Here is a 15,389-nt window from a genome sequence, read left to right as displayed (position 1 = left end):
GTTACTAAATCGTAAAATTACATTATTATATTCTGCAATGTGAAAACTTTAAGCTGAACAAAGGACATCAAATTACAAGAGTTTAACAAAAAAAATTCATGTAAGCATTCTATCGTACACTTTTCAATGATTTACCACACGACAAATGTTCACACGAAATTAAAAATCTCTTTAAATCAACCGATTCAGCCACATTTAAGATAAAGAAAGTTATATAATCAAATATCATATATCAATATCAAATTCAAAATTTAAAGTAGATTTACGAGAAAGAGAGTCCTTCGTAGGTGTGAGTGTGTGATTTACGAGCCCTCATTTTCTTTTCATCCGTTAGATCGATGGAGGAGGAGAAAAAATAAACGAGCTTCACTGACATCGATCGAGGAAAAAAAAATTCTGTTGATTTGTGTGGGTACGGCAAGTAGTTTTGGAATTAATTGGTATGTTTTTATGTGGGATTATTAATCAATCTCTAGTGGACAAAGTCCATTTAATTAAGATAAAAATTTGTGTGAGACGATCTCACATGTCGTATTTGTGAGACGGATATCTTATTTGGGCCATCCATGAAAAAATATTACTTTTTATGCTAAAAATATTACTTTTTATTGTGAATATTGGTAGGGTTGACCCGTCTCACAGATTAAAATCCATGAGACCGTCTCTTTAATTAAAACCCAACCAAACTGATAACCAGGAAAAAAAAAACCCCTGCACTATCATGCCTACCAAACACAACAAGAGAAATTAGCTAACAAAAATATCCAGATTTCTCATCGTCCAAAGAATTGTACCTGAGTAAAGTATTTTTTTATTTTTAAATTTTAAATGAATGTTTGATCTATTATTAATATTTTAATGTGCATCAACCGAAATTGTAATAACAACAATAAAAAAGTGCAAATTCCTCAAAAACAAATATCTAAACCAAAAATTTTCATGGTACGAACATAACGTTAGCACCTAAAAAAGCAAGAAAAGGGGTAGCTGACCAATATGCTTCAACTCCAAATACAGCGAACAAAATAAAATGGCAATTTAAATCCGTAATAAAGACACTCAATTACTGAGACACACCCAACCACTTTGTAAAGTTCTCAAATTCTGTGTAGTCGCTATCAGAGATCATCGTCTTGTACCAATTCTTGCTAGCAGATTTGATCGCTGATGCCTCCTCCTATGTAAAGAAGTGGTGAGAAAAGGGTATAAAATTAGAAGTCATGGAAGCTAAGAACGAGGATATAAAGCATATCAATACACTCGAGAAACGCACGGTTAAGGACAATTCTCTATAGTTATGAACATTGTCCATACGACCAGTTTATCAATGGAAACCAAAAAAATTCGCAATTCGGATGGAACAAATAATGACGTATGCATACATAACATCTCACATTTTTATAATCAATGTAATAAATTTTGTTTAAAAATGTACTAACAATATGAATTCTTACATAGCATACAAGGTTGTTAGTTTGGTTATCGGGCAATCATGCAACTAAATAAAATGTGGATGTCTAAACACTGTCTATAAGCAATTAAGCATACAACAAACAGCATTTACTATTTCATGAAAATCAAAATACAATAAATCTGTTATAATTTCGAGTTCCAATTTAATAATAAAGCAAGGTGTTTGAATTGGTGCACAGCTTCCATCCCAAACAAATCACTGAAGGCTTGGATTGAAGAAATGGTTTCAAATCCATGATCATGTTTGGAGTAATTAAATTCATACATCAAATCTTCCCACAAATTCAAATCATCCTATCAAATCACAAGCTTAGGCTAAATTGTTGCAATTAAATATATACTATTTGTGTGCCTAGATTTTAAGAGCAAGTAACCAGGGAGAATAAGATAACAACAAGTAGACGCAGTCATAACACAAATAGACTATTGGAACCAGTCCTGCAAATGTAGCACACAACAGTACGAACAATCAATTTGTCATAACCACACGTAAAATTGAGCCACACAATGTTTAACAACATACGAAGATATTACCATCATATGATATGGATCAACGATAACAGAGATCAGCAGTATTAGAATGAAACAAGTAAATAAAGGAGATGAGATAAAAATCAACAAGGTAAAGCTGTAAAGGCAGTACCCGTGTGATCTTCTTTCTCTTGTTGTCCAACTTCTCCTGCTTAGCCTTAACACGATCTGCCTCAGCCAAGAGGGCCATCCGCCGAGCAGTCTTTGCATACGGATTAAGCTTCAACATCACATTCAGATTCCTTAACGGGTTCTTCTACAAAGTAGCCCTCTTGATGTCCTTCTTGATAGGCTTCACCACAGACTGCACCTCATCGGAATTGATAATTCTTGCCAAATCAGCATTGACCATCTTAGCCCGCGGTAACACGTAGCCCTTCTTCTTCTCCGATGGTTTATCAAAAGTTCCGTAAACCTCATCCAACCTCTCAAATGCAGACTTGGTCCAGACAATAAACCTCCCAAGATGACCACCAGGAGCGAGCTTCAATAGATTTAGGCGCGAAACATGAGCTATCTCGACACCTGGGATGTTGCGGAATGCGGTTTTCAGCTTAGCTCCTTCAGTACCATACACAATAAGAGGACCCTTTCTCGAAATATACCTACGGTTACGCATTTTCCCTTTCCCAGGACGAATAGCGTGGCTGTCCTTGGCCTTCTCAGCATCAGGAAAAGCTCCGATTTGCTTCAGAATTTTGACAGCGGCGTTAGTCTTCTCAACACCTTCAATAGAGTCCGACACAACAAGAGGAAGCTCCGGCACTTCCTCAATCTTGTGCCCTCTCGCCAGTACAAGAGAAGTAACAGCAGAAGCGGCGATCGCCGAAGCGACAGCGTGTCTCTTCTGATTCACATTCACCGCTCTATGCCAGCGGCGCCAGATCTTGGTCGGGGCGAACATCCTTCCACCACGGCACATGTTTCCGTAGGCACCCTGACCCGCCCGATGGGTTCCTCCACCTGGAACACGGGGAATTCGCGAAACTGCGCGACCGGTTCCCCACGACTCTGCTGAGGTTTGGTGTCCAGCGAGTTTCGAAACAGCATAAGGCTGTCGTGCGTTGTTTGATATCTGACCGTGGACAAATGTCACAATGTCAGGACGGATCGACGCCTTCATAACGTCAGGAAGAGGCACAGAATTGGCTCCGGCGGAGGCACCGTCTGTGACCATCTCGTTCTCTAGGGTCTGCACGGTGACGAGTGGACGAACGGCGGCTGCGGCCATTTTGGGTGCTTATTGGAGAGTGCGAGGAAACTGGAGGGTTTCGGTGACTGGGAATTAGGGTTTCAGTGAAGTCCTGTTTATATTGTACAAAGGCCTTGTTGATAAAATGGGCTATTATATGTCCGTTTAGTCAGTCAGTGGCCCAATATTACAAATTAAATAATCGGTTTTCGTGGAAATAAACAAAAAGGGTATTTTATTTTTTAATCTCGGTCAACTATTTTTTTAAGAAAATGACCTTCTCAAATATATTTGAAATATACTTGAGAAAATTATTTTCTTCAAAAAATAGTTGATCGATGTTATTTAACCAATTTCCACTAAACAACAAATGTGGTGCGTCAAGCCCATTGGGAATCATGTTGCATCCATGGGATCGATTGTGGAATGGGTGCAACAATACAGTCATGAACATCATGTGACAGAGATTGTAGCAATGGTTTTGTGGAGTATTTGGAAAAAATCGAAATGATGCGAGTAGGAATAGCAAATGTAATCCAGCAACATTGATCTACCAATCTGCATTGGATCTTTACACTCTGTGGCATGCAGCAAAACAGATATTCCTTTCAAGCCAAGTACATGCAATGGAAAAGCCCACCAGTAGACTACCTCAAATGCAATGTTGATGCAAACATATCTGCAAACAACCCACATACTGGTTATGGATGCATGTTGAGGAATTCATAAGGCCAAGTGATTGATGCAATTTATGGGAGACTACGAGGCAGTAATAATCTGACCGTAGCCGAAGCGTAGGGAATCAGAGAAGCTCTTAGTTGCCTCAATAATTTGTATATCTCAGATGTGACAATCGAATATGATGCTTTAAATAATCCAGAACTAAACTATTCTAGCTTAAATTTGTTTATCGAACTATCGATTCTTATCTAAATATATAACATCTTGTATTTTTGTTTTTGTGCGTAGATGGGTGAACCAGACAACCCCACGCTCTAGCAAGGGCAATTGTTTCTCTGCCTGATCTCACTCAACCTAAAGTAACGTCTACCAGCACTTTCTAAGTAAAACAAAAACATGATAAGGAGGATAATACGTTGGTATATACACATTTTGTTATTAAATGATATAATAATATTGAAATGAGTCCAGTGCTATTACATCCGAAATTAGAATTAAGAACACGCACAACCCAATCTACTTGACAAAGTATAGAAAGTCTTGACTAAAACACGAGGCACCTGATTCGTTGATCTATTCAATACAAAAATACAATTTCAGAAATTATGAGCGAATTGTTTGCAATCTTCTAATATCTAAACAATGCTATTTGATAACGTTTGTTTCTTGAAAAAGGCGTCATGAGTTTTAATTAATATAAGAAAAAAGAAGTCAATCTGTACAAAATTAAGAGTTCATGCTGCGATATGAAAACAAAAATTTGGATATCCTTCATAGGAATACAAAACAGATCGCATCAACAGAAACTAGAGACAAATTATTGACAATCTTAATGATTTATTCCAGCAAACAGATCAGTACCCACTGCCTCAAAAAGTCTACAGAACAAATGAGAGGGAACAAGGCATTCAAGCTACACTACATCATCTCATCCATGACTAAAGGTTGTAATGGAATATACTCGGCGGCATCGGAATACAGAAGTGACCAACATCTGGTCGATATGGCACTTCAAAAAGAGATTCAGGAGAAGTATAAGATCGAGCTATTCTTAAGAAATTGAGAAGGGAACGGCGCTTCCACCTCCGCCTCCTCTTATTGAAACAGTGGAACTAACACAAGTGGCCCCTCTATTCATAGCAGATGGATCAATGAAGACTACCACGACTGTGATATCATCGTGGAAATGCCTCCTCACACCGCGATCGATTTTCTTCAGGTCTGAATATCGCATTTCTCTTTTCTTTGCTGCTACTCGAAGAGCTGCTTTCACAAGTTTCTTAGCAACACCCTGCCCCCAGAAAACAAACTTCTAATAGTAAACAAAGTTCAAGTTAAAAAGAGGAGCATAAATTTACTTTGGCAAGTTGCAGAGAGCATAGAGATTATTAAACACCTGTTCTTCCAGGAGCTCGTGGCACAATGATGGTTTTAATAAATTAACAGAAATCAATGTGCCTTTGGCATAACGAAAGAACATTCGAACCTGATGTGGGTGGCTGTGGACAATGTCAACTGCTTCTTGGTTGCTAAGTTGCTCCCACAAACCATCCGAAGCAAGTATGACAAACTGATCCTTGGAATTGAGTTTGTGCGTAAATATCGATGGCTCCGGATTAAGAATCGGTTTGCTGAAGGGCTCAGATAGCCTAAACTTTGCCAATAGGGGTTCTTTGTTGAACTCTGGCTTCTTGAGATAAGCGTCTCCAATGGATCTTGATATCTGGTATGTCAAAAAAATACCATGCATAAAAGCTCTTGTTAATTTGTGGAAAAAGTTGTCTATAAAATCTGGGAAGTAGATTTCTCTCAGATTAGAATATTACATAATTGCAAATTGAATAACAGATGAAAAGTAGTCACAAGAGGAACTCTATGTGAAAAGTCTAATTTTATGGCCTCAACCTCGTGCTCATGGAACGTGACAATAACTGCTATTGATAGATAATGAAACCACTGATGGAGCAAGGGATTCGACAAAGGACTCACTAAAAAACTAGAAATTTTTTCAAATGCGGTGGGGGTGAAATTACATTTTCCTCTATATGTTTACGAAAAGAATATTCTAGATCAAGAAAATATAAAAGAAAGGGAAGCAATTATCGCAGCACCAGCCACTCTATCCCCCTCCGTCACAGAATCAAAAACAAACTTCATCTGAAGAGAAAGGAACAATAGCCATGATTTTACCTGTATGATACCCTTCACACGCCAAACTTTGTGTTTCATAACCACTATTTGTGGATCATCAGGATGCAACGATCGCAATTCATCCCTAATGTATTCTAGATTAGCATTGTGCTCGGTTGATAATTGAATAGCGGTCACCCCTCTAATAGAATTATCTGCCCTGCCTAATACAGCACGCGAGTCACCAGCATTGGCAACGTGTAGGAGTCCGTTGCATATTATGGCTACCAAACAACATGTTCCCACCGAAGCCATTTGCGGTTTATTGAGCCATTGCTCCTTCACCAGACAAAGAAACTCGTCCTCGGTTTCCAAGAAAGCTTTTCTAATAACATTCGCAGATATTTCTTGATGCTGTGAAGCGAACTCTGTTTCAAGAAAAGGTTACAGGATTACGACAAATGTTACCACGTAACATCAATATATATATATATACACTTCGAATCTTTAAGAAAAACTTCATTGCAAGATGATGAAAAAATTGCTGGTTTATGGGAAATCCCAGAAACTTTTTAACTAAAAGATGCTTACTACATTTTTCCACGTTCATGGATACGAAGTGACTCAAAGGTAAACCATCTGCCACCAATTTTTACAACATTTAATACCCAGCTTTACTCATGGGGGCACTGCAGAGGATCAGCAAGGTGCGGTCGCCATGCTTTCTTAATTTTCCAAGACAAGTATATTTTGAATTTTTGACGTGGATTGGCTCGGTCATGGAGTCTTATTTCATCAATTAAGCATGCATCTTTATGAATAACGCATTGAAATTGCTCTATAATTGAATTCCAAAAAACTTGGGAAATTGAAAACTGAGAAAAACTAGTAACCCAAGGGAAGAAACTCACTCTTGAGATTTTTGAACAAGCTCTGGTTGACATATCGAGCTGTCTCTGGTCCTCCATGACCATCATACACTCCAATAAAAGTACCAGAAGGTCCCGAATCAAGTGAACTCAATGGTCCGGATTCAAGCTGGCTTTGATCCTCCATCAACCTGTTGGCTTGAATCACTGCCATTGAAAATACTCCATTTACATGATGTCCTAAATCTTTATACCACAACAATCCATCATTCTTGCCATTCATATCGCCCCATCGCCGATTCCCGTCACCTCTTCTCCAACTTCCATCACCCTCAACCAACGGTTTCCAACAAGGCTTCACCATTTGTACGCAACTACTTGATTTGGAGTAGTGATTTACAATATATGAGCTACATGTCCAGATGATCTAATAAACATGCATAGTTCAACGACGACTCCAAAATTCTTACATAAGTCAACGCCATCTATAAATGTGTGTGAATTAAATTAAGCCTAAAAAACACATCATCCAAAAGAACCAGCGAACAATATATTCATCAATCCCAACCTCAACTCCAGCTTTTGCTTATGTTCCAAACCCACAACCCCAATTCTCAAAACTATATACCCACCAGCACTACAAGGCCTAGACACCATTAATGTGCACAAGACAGACCAATAAAGATATAAATAAATAAAGAAATAATAAGAGGGCAAAAAGGGTATGGGCAAAATCACACCCTGAAAAAGTGTCTAAAAAAAACAGAGAGAAACAGTAATCTGGGGTTAGTTCAGATAATATGGAAGGCTTCTCCTGCCTTTGAATACCTTGAACCTTGTTCAAATACGTGTGGACCTTCCATTTTATTGCGCTACCTTTCAACAACAGCCTTAGCTGTACAAACCCATATCAGATTTGATGGCGACAGAATTTGTTCCTGTGTAAGAGAAACCAAATGGGCAAATGGATGGGAAAAAAAAATGGGTCTTGGAATTTTTCTAGCGAAATAAAATCTCTCAAGATTGTCAGAATTGAGATCACAGCTTATGATTCTGGGTGAACGTAAATAGAACAAGCGTTGAGGAGAATTTTTTCAGTTTAAACAACCGGCCTTTTTTATATAATTTTTTTTGCTATGAAAATTTATTGCAATATTACCATCATTGAATAGTTTTTGGCTTCACTTTTCCCATCAATGTCTCTTCCTCTCCTCTCTTGTAGGTTTCCAGGATCTTTTCCCCCCCAACTTACTTGGTCAAGATTTCATCTTTTAACCTAATGAGTAACAGACCACCATTCTAGGCAAATTTTGCTCATCTGACCACTCACTAAAAATAGGGGCCATGCTCATTGGCAATTTTATTTGATATATTTGACAAGAGAATCTTATGACGTTAGAATCCGAAATCAATATAAATCCTCACATTGAATAAACTTTCGAATTGACAAACAATGTTAAAAAGATGAAAAGTTGTCTTATGTTGCTCTATTGCTACATGCTAAATAATACTATAGTTACTTAAGGATCGGGAAATTACCGAATTTTCGGTATACTAAGGTTATCATACTTAAAAATATCGAATTTATCGAAATTTTCGGTACGGTATGATATCGATACCGAAACATTCGGTACGATAACGGTATGTAATTTGAAATTTTCGGTATATATGAAAATACCGAAATAATATATATAAATTAAAAAATATTATATAATAAATATATAATATTTTTAAATAATAAAGTTAAATTTTTTAAAAATATAAGGTAATCTTTTTGGTATAAAACGATATATATCGATACTGTACCAAAATAAAGAATATAACTTTTGTTTAGGCTCATCATGTTGGAATATTCTAAATCAAAGTTAAGTGAAGCAACTCGACTCATAGTTGAGAATTTAAATTGTTGAGAAGTCTTATCTTTGTCGCCTAACTTTACATCTGGCTAGAAGACTAGATGCTAGGTATTGACTTGTTAAAAAGTTGTCAAGCTTCAGAAACCATAGGAATTCAGACATTGTTGCAAAGATAGCAGATGAAGAAGTCGCACATGTTGCGGTTGAAGTTTATTGGTGTTCATTGATGTCTTGGATCTCCAAACACATGTTGCGGTTGATTTTTATTGTCTTGATGAATTTGTTTTGTATATATCTTTCTTGGTCTCTTTGACTGTCTTGAGAAATTTGTTTAGTATTAGTATCACTGGCCTTGGAATTACAAGAAAATGAAATTTTTTATATATACTTTCGGTATGACGGTATTTTACCGATATCATACCAAAACTTCAGCATACACCGAAAAATCGATTCGGTAACTATATCATTTTTCTCTTATCGATATTTTCAGTACGATATACAATATCCGAAATCTTGATACGGTATATGGTACCAACCACCTCTATATTTACATGCAATATGAAGGCATCATCAATATATTTTTAAAATTTATATTTTTATTTATTATAAAATTAATTTATGTATTATTGTAAATCAATTTGCATGTGACAATTAGTTATATTTTGATGGATAATAAATGATAAATAGTTAAGTAGAGTATTTTTAAAAAATATATTTACATACCTAACGTAGGTAATCTAACATTAGATGTATATAGCATACTGAAAGCATCCTATAATGTTGTCTCACGTGACATACCAAATAGATCAATTTATGATACTTCTATAGTATATATAAATATATATATTAAATATTGACATGGATATATATTTGGAAAAAAAGATATGGATAACCACATATTTACATTTAAATATATAAATCTCCTTTTATATTCGATGTACATAAAGACAAGTCGTGCGGTCTTCCTCCATATTCAAGTCACTAATAAGGTGATAAAAAAAATATAGAATTTTCGGTATATTGAAACTATCGTATCGAAAAAATACCGAATTTATGAATTTTCGGTATACCAAAGATTTCGGTACGGTACGATAATAATATCGAATTTTTCGGTACGATAACGGTATGCAATTTGAAAATTTCGATGTATACCGAAATATCGAAATACCGAATATTTTAAAAAAAAAATTTATAAAATTTTAAAAATATAAGGTTTTTTCGGTATAAAACGATATATATCGATATTGTACCGAAATTTTCGGTATATCGTACAATTTTGGTATGATCGGTATGCTAGTTATATGTGTCGAAATTTTCAATATACGGATTTTTCGGTACAATATCGGTATGAATTTTTTTATATCGTAATTTTTTGTAAGGTATACGATAAATAATTTTCGATATGATACGATACGGTATACAACCCTGGTAACTACCTAGTTAAATGTATTCAAATATGAGTAATTTTTTAAAAAATATATAATTACTTTTTTTTACTATAGTTTTACGTGAAGTGCTTAAGATTTTTCCAGAAAAATAAATTATTTAATATAGTATAAATAGAATAACATGGCAAAATAAATCAAAATTGATGGTTTCTCTTATCTGAATTATTAGGTGCAGATTCACTTGATTGGTCCCACCAACTTATAAATAATAATCAGTTTCCACAATAAAGAGTGACACTGAATATAGCCCTTTTGAGCAAGTTGGCAGATTAGTTTGAGAAAACTGAGGATAAATGCGCAATGAATCATTATTATTAACATGTCTCTTGTGAGACGGTCTCACGAACATTTATCTGTGAGACGGGTCAACCCTACATATATTCACAATAAAAAGTAATACTCTTTGCATAAAAAGTAATACTTTTTCATGGATGACCCAAATAAGAGATCCGTCTCACAAAATATGACCCGTGAGACCATCTCACACGAGTTTTTACCATTATTCTATCAATGTTCTTTTGATACCCCAGCACGTCAAGCCATTCATTTATTTTTTTTGTTTTTTAATGAAATTTATTTCATTAATAATTGTAAAAAGATAATACAGATACAAATATTCTGAGCATCCCCAACGAGAGTCAATAATCGTAAAATCACCTACTACATAGCATCTATAACAGAAATCGCTCTAAGAATACACGGAAAGCTCATAATCTTAATCTTCTTGATAATGTCTTCCACCACGGCTTCTCATTTTCAAACACAGCTCTTTTTGTTGATCATATTTGATACAATATTTAGAAAAAGTTAGTGCTTGTTATGTCTTCTCAAGAGTAGATAGGAGGGGAGGGTGGGACAAGAATCGACGAACCCATGAATTTGGTCGACGACTACAAAATGATTCAGCTTCTTACCAAAAACAAAGATTGCATCTCCAAGTTAACAAAATTTTAGGTCCTTCCAAGCTCCCGTGGTAAAAAGCACATATATCAATCTTTAGCTATCCCTAACAGAGATAACATAAATAGTTGACAAAGGAGTGAGAGCTCATAGAATAGTTGTCTCCTCTCTCTTCAGTTGTTTCGATCTAAATGGATCTTTGTATGGGGTTGCCATTATTCTGGAAGAGGATTTGAATGCCTTGGCGGGTGGAACCGTTTGCGGCTGTGCGGGCAATTTGCTTGTGTGTTTCATTCAAATGATTGAAGGGATTTGGTCAAAGTGAACTTCTTTATCATATAAGTTATTTATTAAAATGTATTTCTATAATAAGAAATATAATTAAATATTAATTTAATAATCTTAAATATATGTTACGCTTAACATTAGGTCAAAAAATGAGTGAGATTGTTAGGTCCTTGAGTTTGGAGATGTGAGTTTATATCTGGCAATGTCTCATTTCTCTTCGAGATTAATCTTACTCTTTTCCTACCGATGACTCTGCCCGCAACAGAGATATTATTACTCATTAACATCTGACATCACTCTTCTATGGTCCACCTAACCAACAAGATCAAGCGGCAAAATATCGACATCTTGATGCACGAGAACTTCCCACGAGGTCATCCATCTCAATAATACTCTCACTCATGCACGCTTAACCTAACATCCCCAAATAAGTATAGAAATATAATTTGGGAATACTTGAAAGTATTACTCACTCTAATATAAATTGTTAGAATCAAACATTTAACAATATGTCAAAATTATAGTTGTTAATTAATGCATAATTTTATTTTCTTATACTCGTGACAGCGCAGATTACATCTATTTTGATGCTAATGGGTCAGACTGTTAAGTTCATGAGTTCTAGGAGGTGCGTGTATAAAAATTGATGTTGTCACATATATATTATAAATCCTTTTTATACTTTTTCTACCGCTGGTCATGTCCTCAGTAGAGACAATGTGTCAACCAGATTAAGCAGCACAACGTCAGCAGCTTCATGCACAAGAAATTTCCAAGAGGTCATTCGTATCATTATTATTCTCACCCATATTCGCTTAAGTTAACAACATGTAAATATTTTATAAAGATCCAAATTAGAGATGTCAATGAGTAAGAGTATAAGAGGTATTCAACTAAGACCCCATCCGTTTGGGACGGGTTTGGGTAATCTTAAATGGCTATGGGTCAGGTAATATGTATTCAACATTTGTACCTGGACGGGTATGGATCGGACATTTAAACAATGACCATGATTAAAACATGAGTTGTTGCTTATCCATAATTCAAATTTGGTAGGTAAATAAATAAAATTGAATACACACCAATTTAGGCTTGTCATATTTTTTGTTTTAAAAATTAATTGTTATTTTTATCCACACATTTAAAAGTGCCAAAGTTATTATTTAGTCCAAATCTTGAAAAACCCATTAACTATAAGAAGCCTGCAGAATGTGGAGAGGTCCAATGGACGAGCTCAAGAAAATGTCACTTGAAGACCACGATGGAGAAGTTGATCTACGACACATCATGGACGATCGTGGAATATGGCCGGAACTGTTCAGCGGAATGTAACAAAAACAAAAACTAGAATAAGAATAGAGGACAACAAAAAAATCCAACAAAAGTAGCAACAAAGCTTTTTAAAATTTCTCTAAATATTTTATCTGCATTTTTCTACAATTTTTATTATTTTAGTTTCTTCAGATTTTGCGTATTCCTCTAACTTTCTTATGATAATGTCGTTCAAATTCATAACGTAATTAAATTTGATATTGTTAATGGATTCCTCCTGTAATTTTATCATATTCCTCATTTTATGTCTTCGTTTTTGGATCATTTCGATGAAATTAGAACATTCGATCAAATCGAGATCCACAATATTTGATAAAAAAAACCAAATCATTTTACATTTGGGGCGCTCACGTGGCTCTTGCGAAATATTATGATTTTGGGAAATATTTGGTTTATTTTTCAGAAACGAAAGTTTTTTGTCACTCCATTTACTTTCCTTTCTATGACATATATAAATGCTCCCAAAAGAAGCGAAGCCTAAACTTCAGGTGGAAAGAACGTTGAAAGTGAAAGCAACGAACGCGGGTTATCGGTGATTAGGGTTTCCGAAGACGAGAGCTTGTAAATTATTCTAGATTCTTGAAGTAGATGTCGAACGGCCATTGAAAATTACACACAGGTCTGTATTGCTTCCATATTTTTTTGCCGAATTTGTCATTCTCTTGGCTGATATCTACATTTCTTGTTTTACTCCCTGTGAACCGTTGCACCATTAGCGTTTAATTGATTTTTCCTTCAGTGAATTAATGATCTGTAAACTATTTCAACTTTATCGTTGTGAATGATTTTTCTCTTCACTTGTTATTTTCGTTTATTTGGAAATCTTCGATGCAAACAAATCCGATGGCGAAATTGAACAAAGCTGTCTTTGTCAATGTCTGTGATGAAATGAGTTATGCGTTTATTGTAAATTTTTTTGTTAGATAATTTGTGGAGTAGTGGAATTGCGCTCTATGGGCAATGCGGTATATCGAAGCTGGAGAGGTTTGTCTTTATGGTTCTTAGGTTGTGTCATTTGCTAGTTCAAGAAGAGGCTATGGAAAAACCTGATTAAGTGTTTATTTAATCTATTCTATTGGGGTTGAGAAAAACAGAGTTTTTTGTTAATGCCCCCAAGGATTCAAGAATATACTCGAGAGAGTTTGACTGATATTTTAGAACAACCCAAGAAATATGACCTCTTTTCCAACTTGATCTGCAGGATATTGTTGTCTCTAACCATGGGGGTTAATGTTGATATTTTTTTTAATAAAATGGCATACAAAGCTTGTTTCACTGTGAGATGTTGCATATTATGCCTGATTTTTGGCAACATACGGCTGAAGAGTATCTTGATTGCCTGAACCAGATGGCTCTTTATCTACTGCAGAGAAATCCTTGCTCCACGGCAGCAATATCAGAATATTCTTTTCGCGGATCTCTTTTACTACTGTTGTACTGCCTTTGCATTTGCTCGTAACTAATATACTCTATCATCATCCAAAGTTTGGTTGGAAATTTAAGTACTTGCTATCCGTTCATTCACTTTTTGTTACTTCACTTTTTGTTACTTTCTGAAAATATAAACTAAAATATGGTAGTAATAGCCGGTTTGTGAAATGGTCTAATCACTCAATTTTGTGTATGTAGACTGAATTATTTTTCAAAAAAGAGGAATGGATGACTCTAGGAATGACAATTTATTAGAGACTTCATCTACCGGAGTCTTTGAGATACTTGGAGAACCAGCCATCGTAATAAACGGGCTACCCTCACTGCCTTCAAGCAATGCCAATATCTTTCCTTGCATTGTTACGGATGCGCAACCTCAAAGACTTGCTGGCTTTGGCGAATGGTTGGAAGGGAGAAGCGTTAAAAAATTGTTTGGGGAACAGTTGTTTTACGGTAAAGTAATTCGATACGATGAGGAAGCCGGCTGGTATAGGGTAGAATACGAAGACGGTGACTTTGAAGATCTCGAGTGGCGTGAGTTGGAAGAAGTGCTAGAGCCGCTGGATGTAAATATTCCTTTGAGAACATTGGCAATGAAGATGATCAAGAGGAAACAGAAAACTGTTCAAAAGTCTGAAAAAACTAAATTTAGAAGAAACAACGTGGACAATAGTGGGACGAGGAAGGAAGAGAAAAGTAGTGGTTTTTGAGTAAGAAGCACAAGTACCATTACATTATTTTTACAGAACCATTCAGTGCACTATGTGATTTATGTTTGGGCCGAGACATTCACCCAAGTCCCAGTTTCGTTCGCCTATGTCCCATCTCTATCAAAATAATCCAGTGGTAATTAAACATTCATGCTCTCCAACGGATCGGTGTATACTACTATATCAAGAGTGCTAGCACTAACACACTTGATATGTTTTGATACAAGAATTTCAATCGATCATCTTGTGAACCCTACAATATTTTTATTTGAATTCATATCATCAACTGATATTGATATTTTTGTGTTAAAATATATTCTATAGTTATTTAAAAATAGTTTATGATATATTAAACATTATTGTATTACGTACATGTATCATTTAATTATCCTGGTGCGCCACTTCTAATAAAATAACCACATCCAAAATTTGGATAAATGAATAGGTTAATCGTCTAATATTCAATATTTATTTAAGTACAAAAATAGTTGAAAAAGTCCAAAAACAATTATTTAAAGATACATTTTTTAGCTGTCAAAAAAAAAAAA

The 15,389-nt window shown here is 35.4% G+C and overlaps 1 protein-coding gene, 1 long non-coding RNA gene and 1 pseudogene across 4 annotated transcripts; 1 reads left to right on the top strand and 2 right to left on the bottom strand.

The window, feature by feature from the left end:
* Positions 1-885: 885 nt before the first annotated feature.
* LOC140977240 (large ribosomal subunit protein uL4-like) lies at positions 886-3,319 on the bottom strand (annotated as a pseudogene).
* A 1,530-nt stretch (positions 3,320-4,849) lies between these two features.
* LOC140977239 (probable protein phosphatase 2C 38) lies at positions 4,850-8,205 on the bottom strand. 3 transcript variants are annotated; one of them, XM_073441904.1, is made up of 6 exons: positions 8,036-8,205; positions 7,705-7,814; positions 6,919-7,083; positions 6,068-6,435; positions 5,364-5,600; positions 4,850-5,168 (listed from the first exon to the last, which is right to left on the bottom strand). In XM_073441904.1, the coding sequence occupies exons 3-6, from the start codon at positions 7,061-7,063 to the stop codon at positions 4,929-4,931; spliced, it is 990 nt and encodes a 329-aa protein (XP_073298005.1). In that variant the 5' UTR covers positions 7,064-7,083; positions 7,705-7,814; positions 8,036-8,205; the 3' UTR covers positions 4,850-4,928. The 3 variants fall into 3 exon arrangements, with proteins under 3 accessions (XP_073298005.1, XP_073298006.1, XP_073298004.1); XM_073441905.1 differs by lacking the exon at positions 8,036-8,205 and having other exon boundaries at positions 7,705-7,954; XM_073441903.1 differs by lacking the exons at positions 7,705-7,814; positions 8,036-8,205 and having other exon boundaries at positions 6,919-7,698.
* Positions 8,206-13,271: 5,066 nt separating this feature from the next.
* Positions 13,272-13,946, top strand: LOC140977238 (uncharacterized). The gene is made up of 2 exons (XR_012175388.1): positions 13,272-13,684; positions 13,902-13,946. It is a non-coding gene; the product is annotated as an uncharacterized lncRNA (long non-coding RNA).
* The last annotated feature ends 1,443 nt before the right edge of the window (positions 13,947-15,389 follow it).

The sequence above is a fragment of the Primulina huaijiensis genome, chromosome 5 (genome assembly GCF_012295235.1).
Source record: "Primulina huaijiensis isolate GDHJ02 chromosome 5, ASM1229523v2, whole genome shotgun sequence".
Lineage (NCBI taxonomy): Eukaryota > Viridiplantae > Streptophyta > Magnoliopsida > Lamiales > Gesneriaceae > Primulina > Primulina huaijiensis.
Note: the sequence above shows the minus strand (reverse complement) of the source record. Positions and strands in the feature narration are given on the sequence as shown.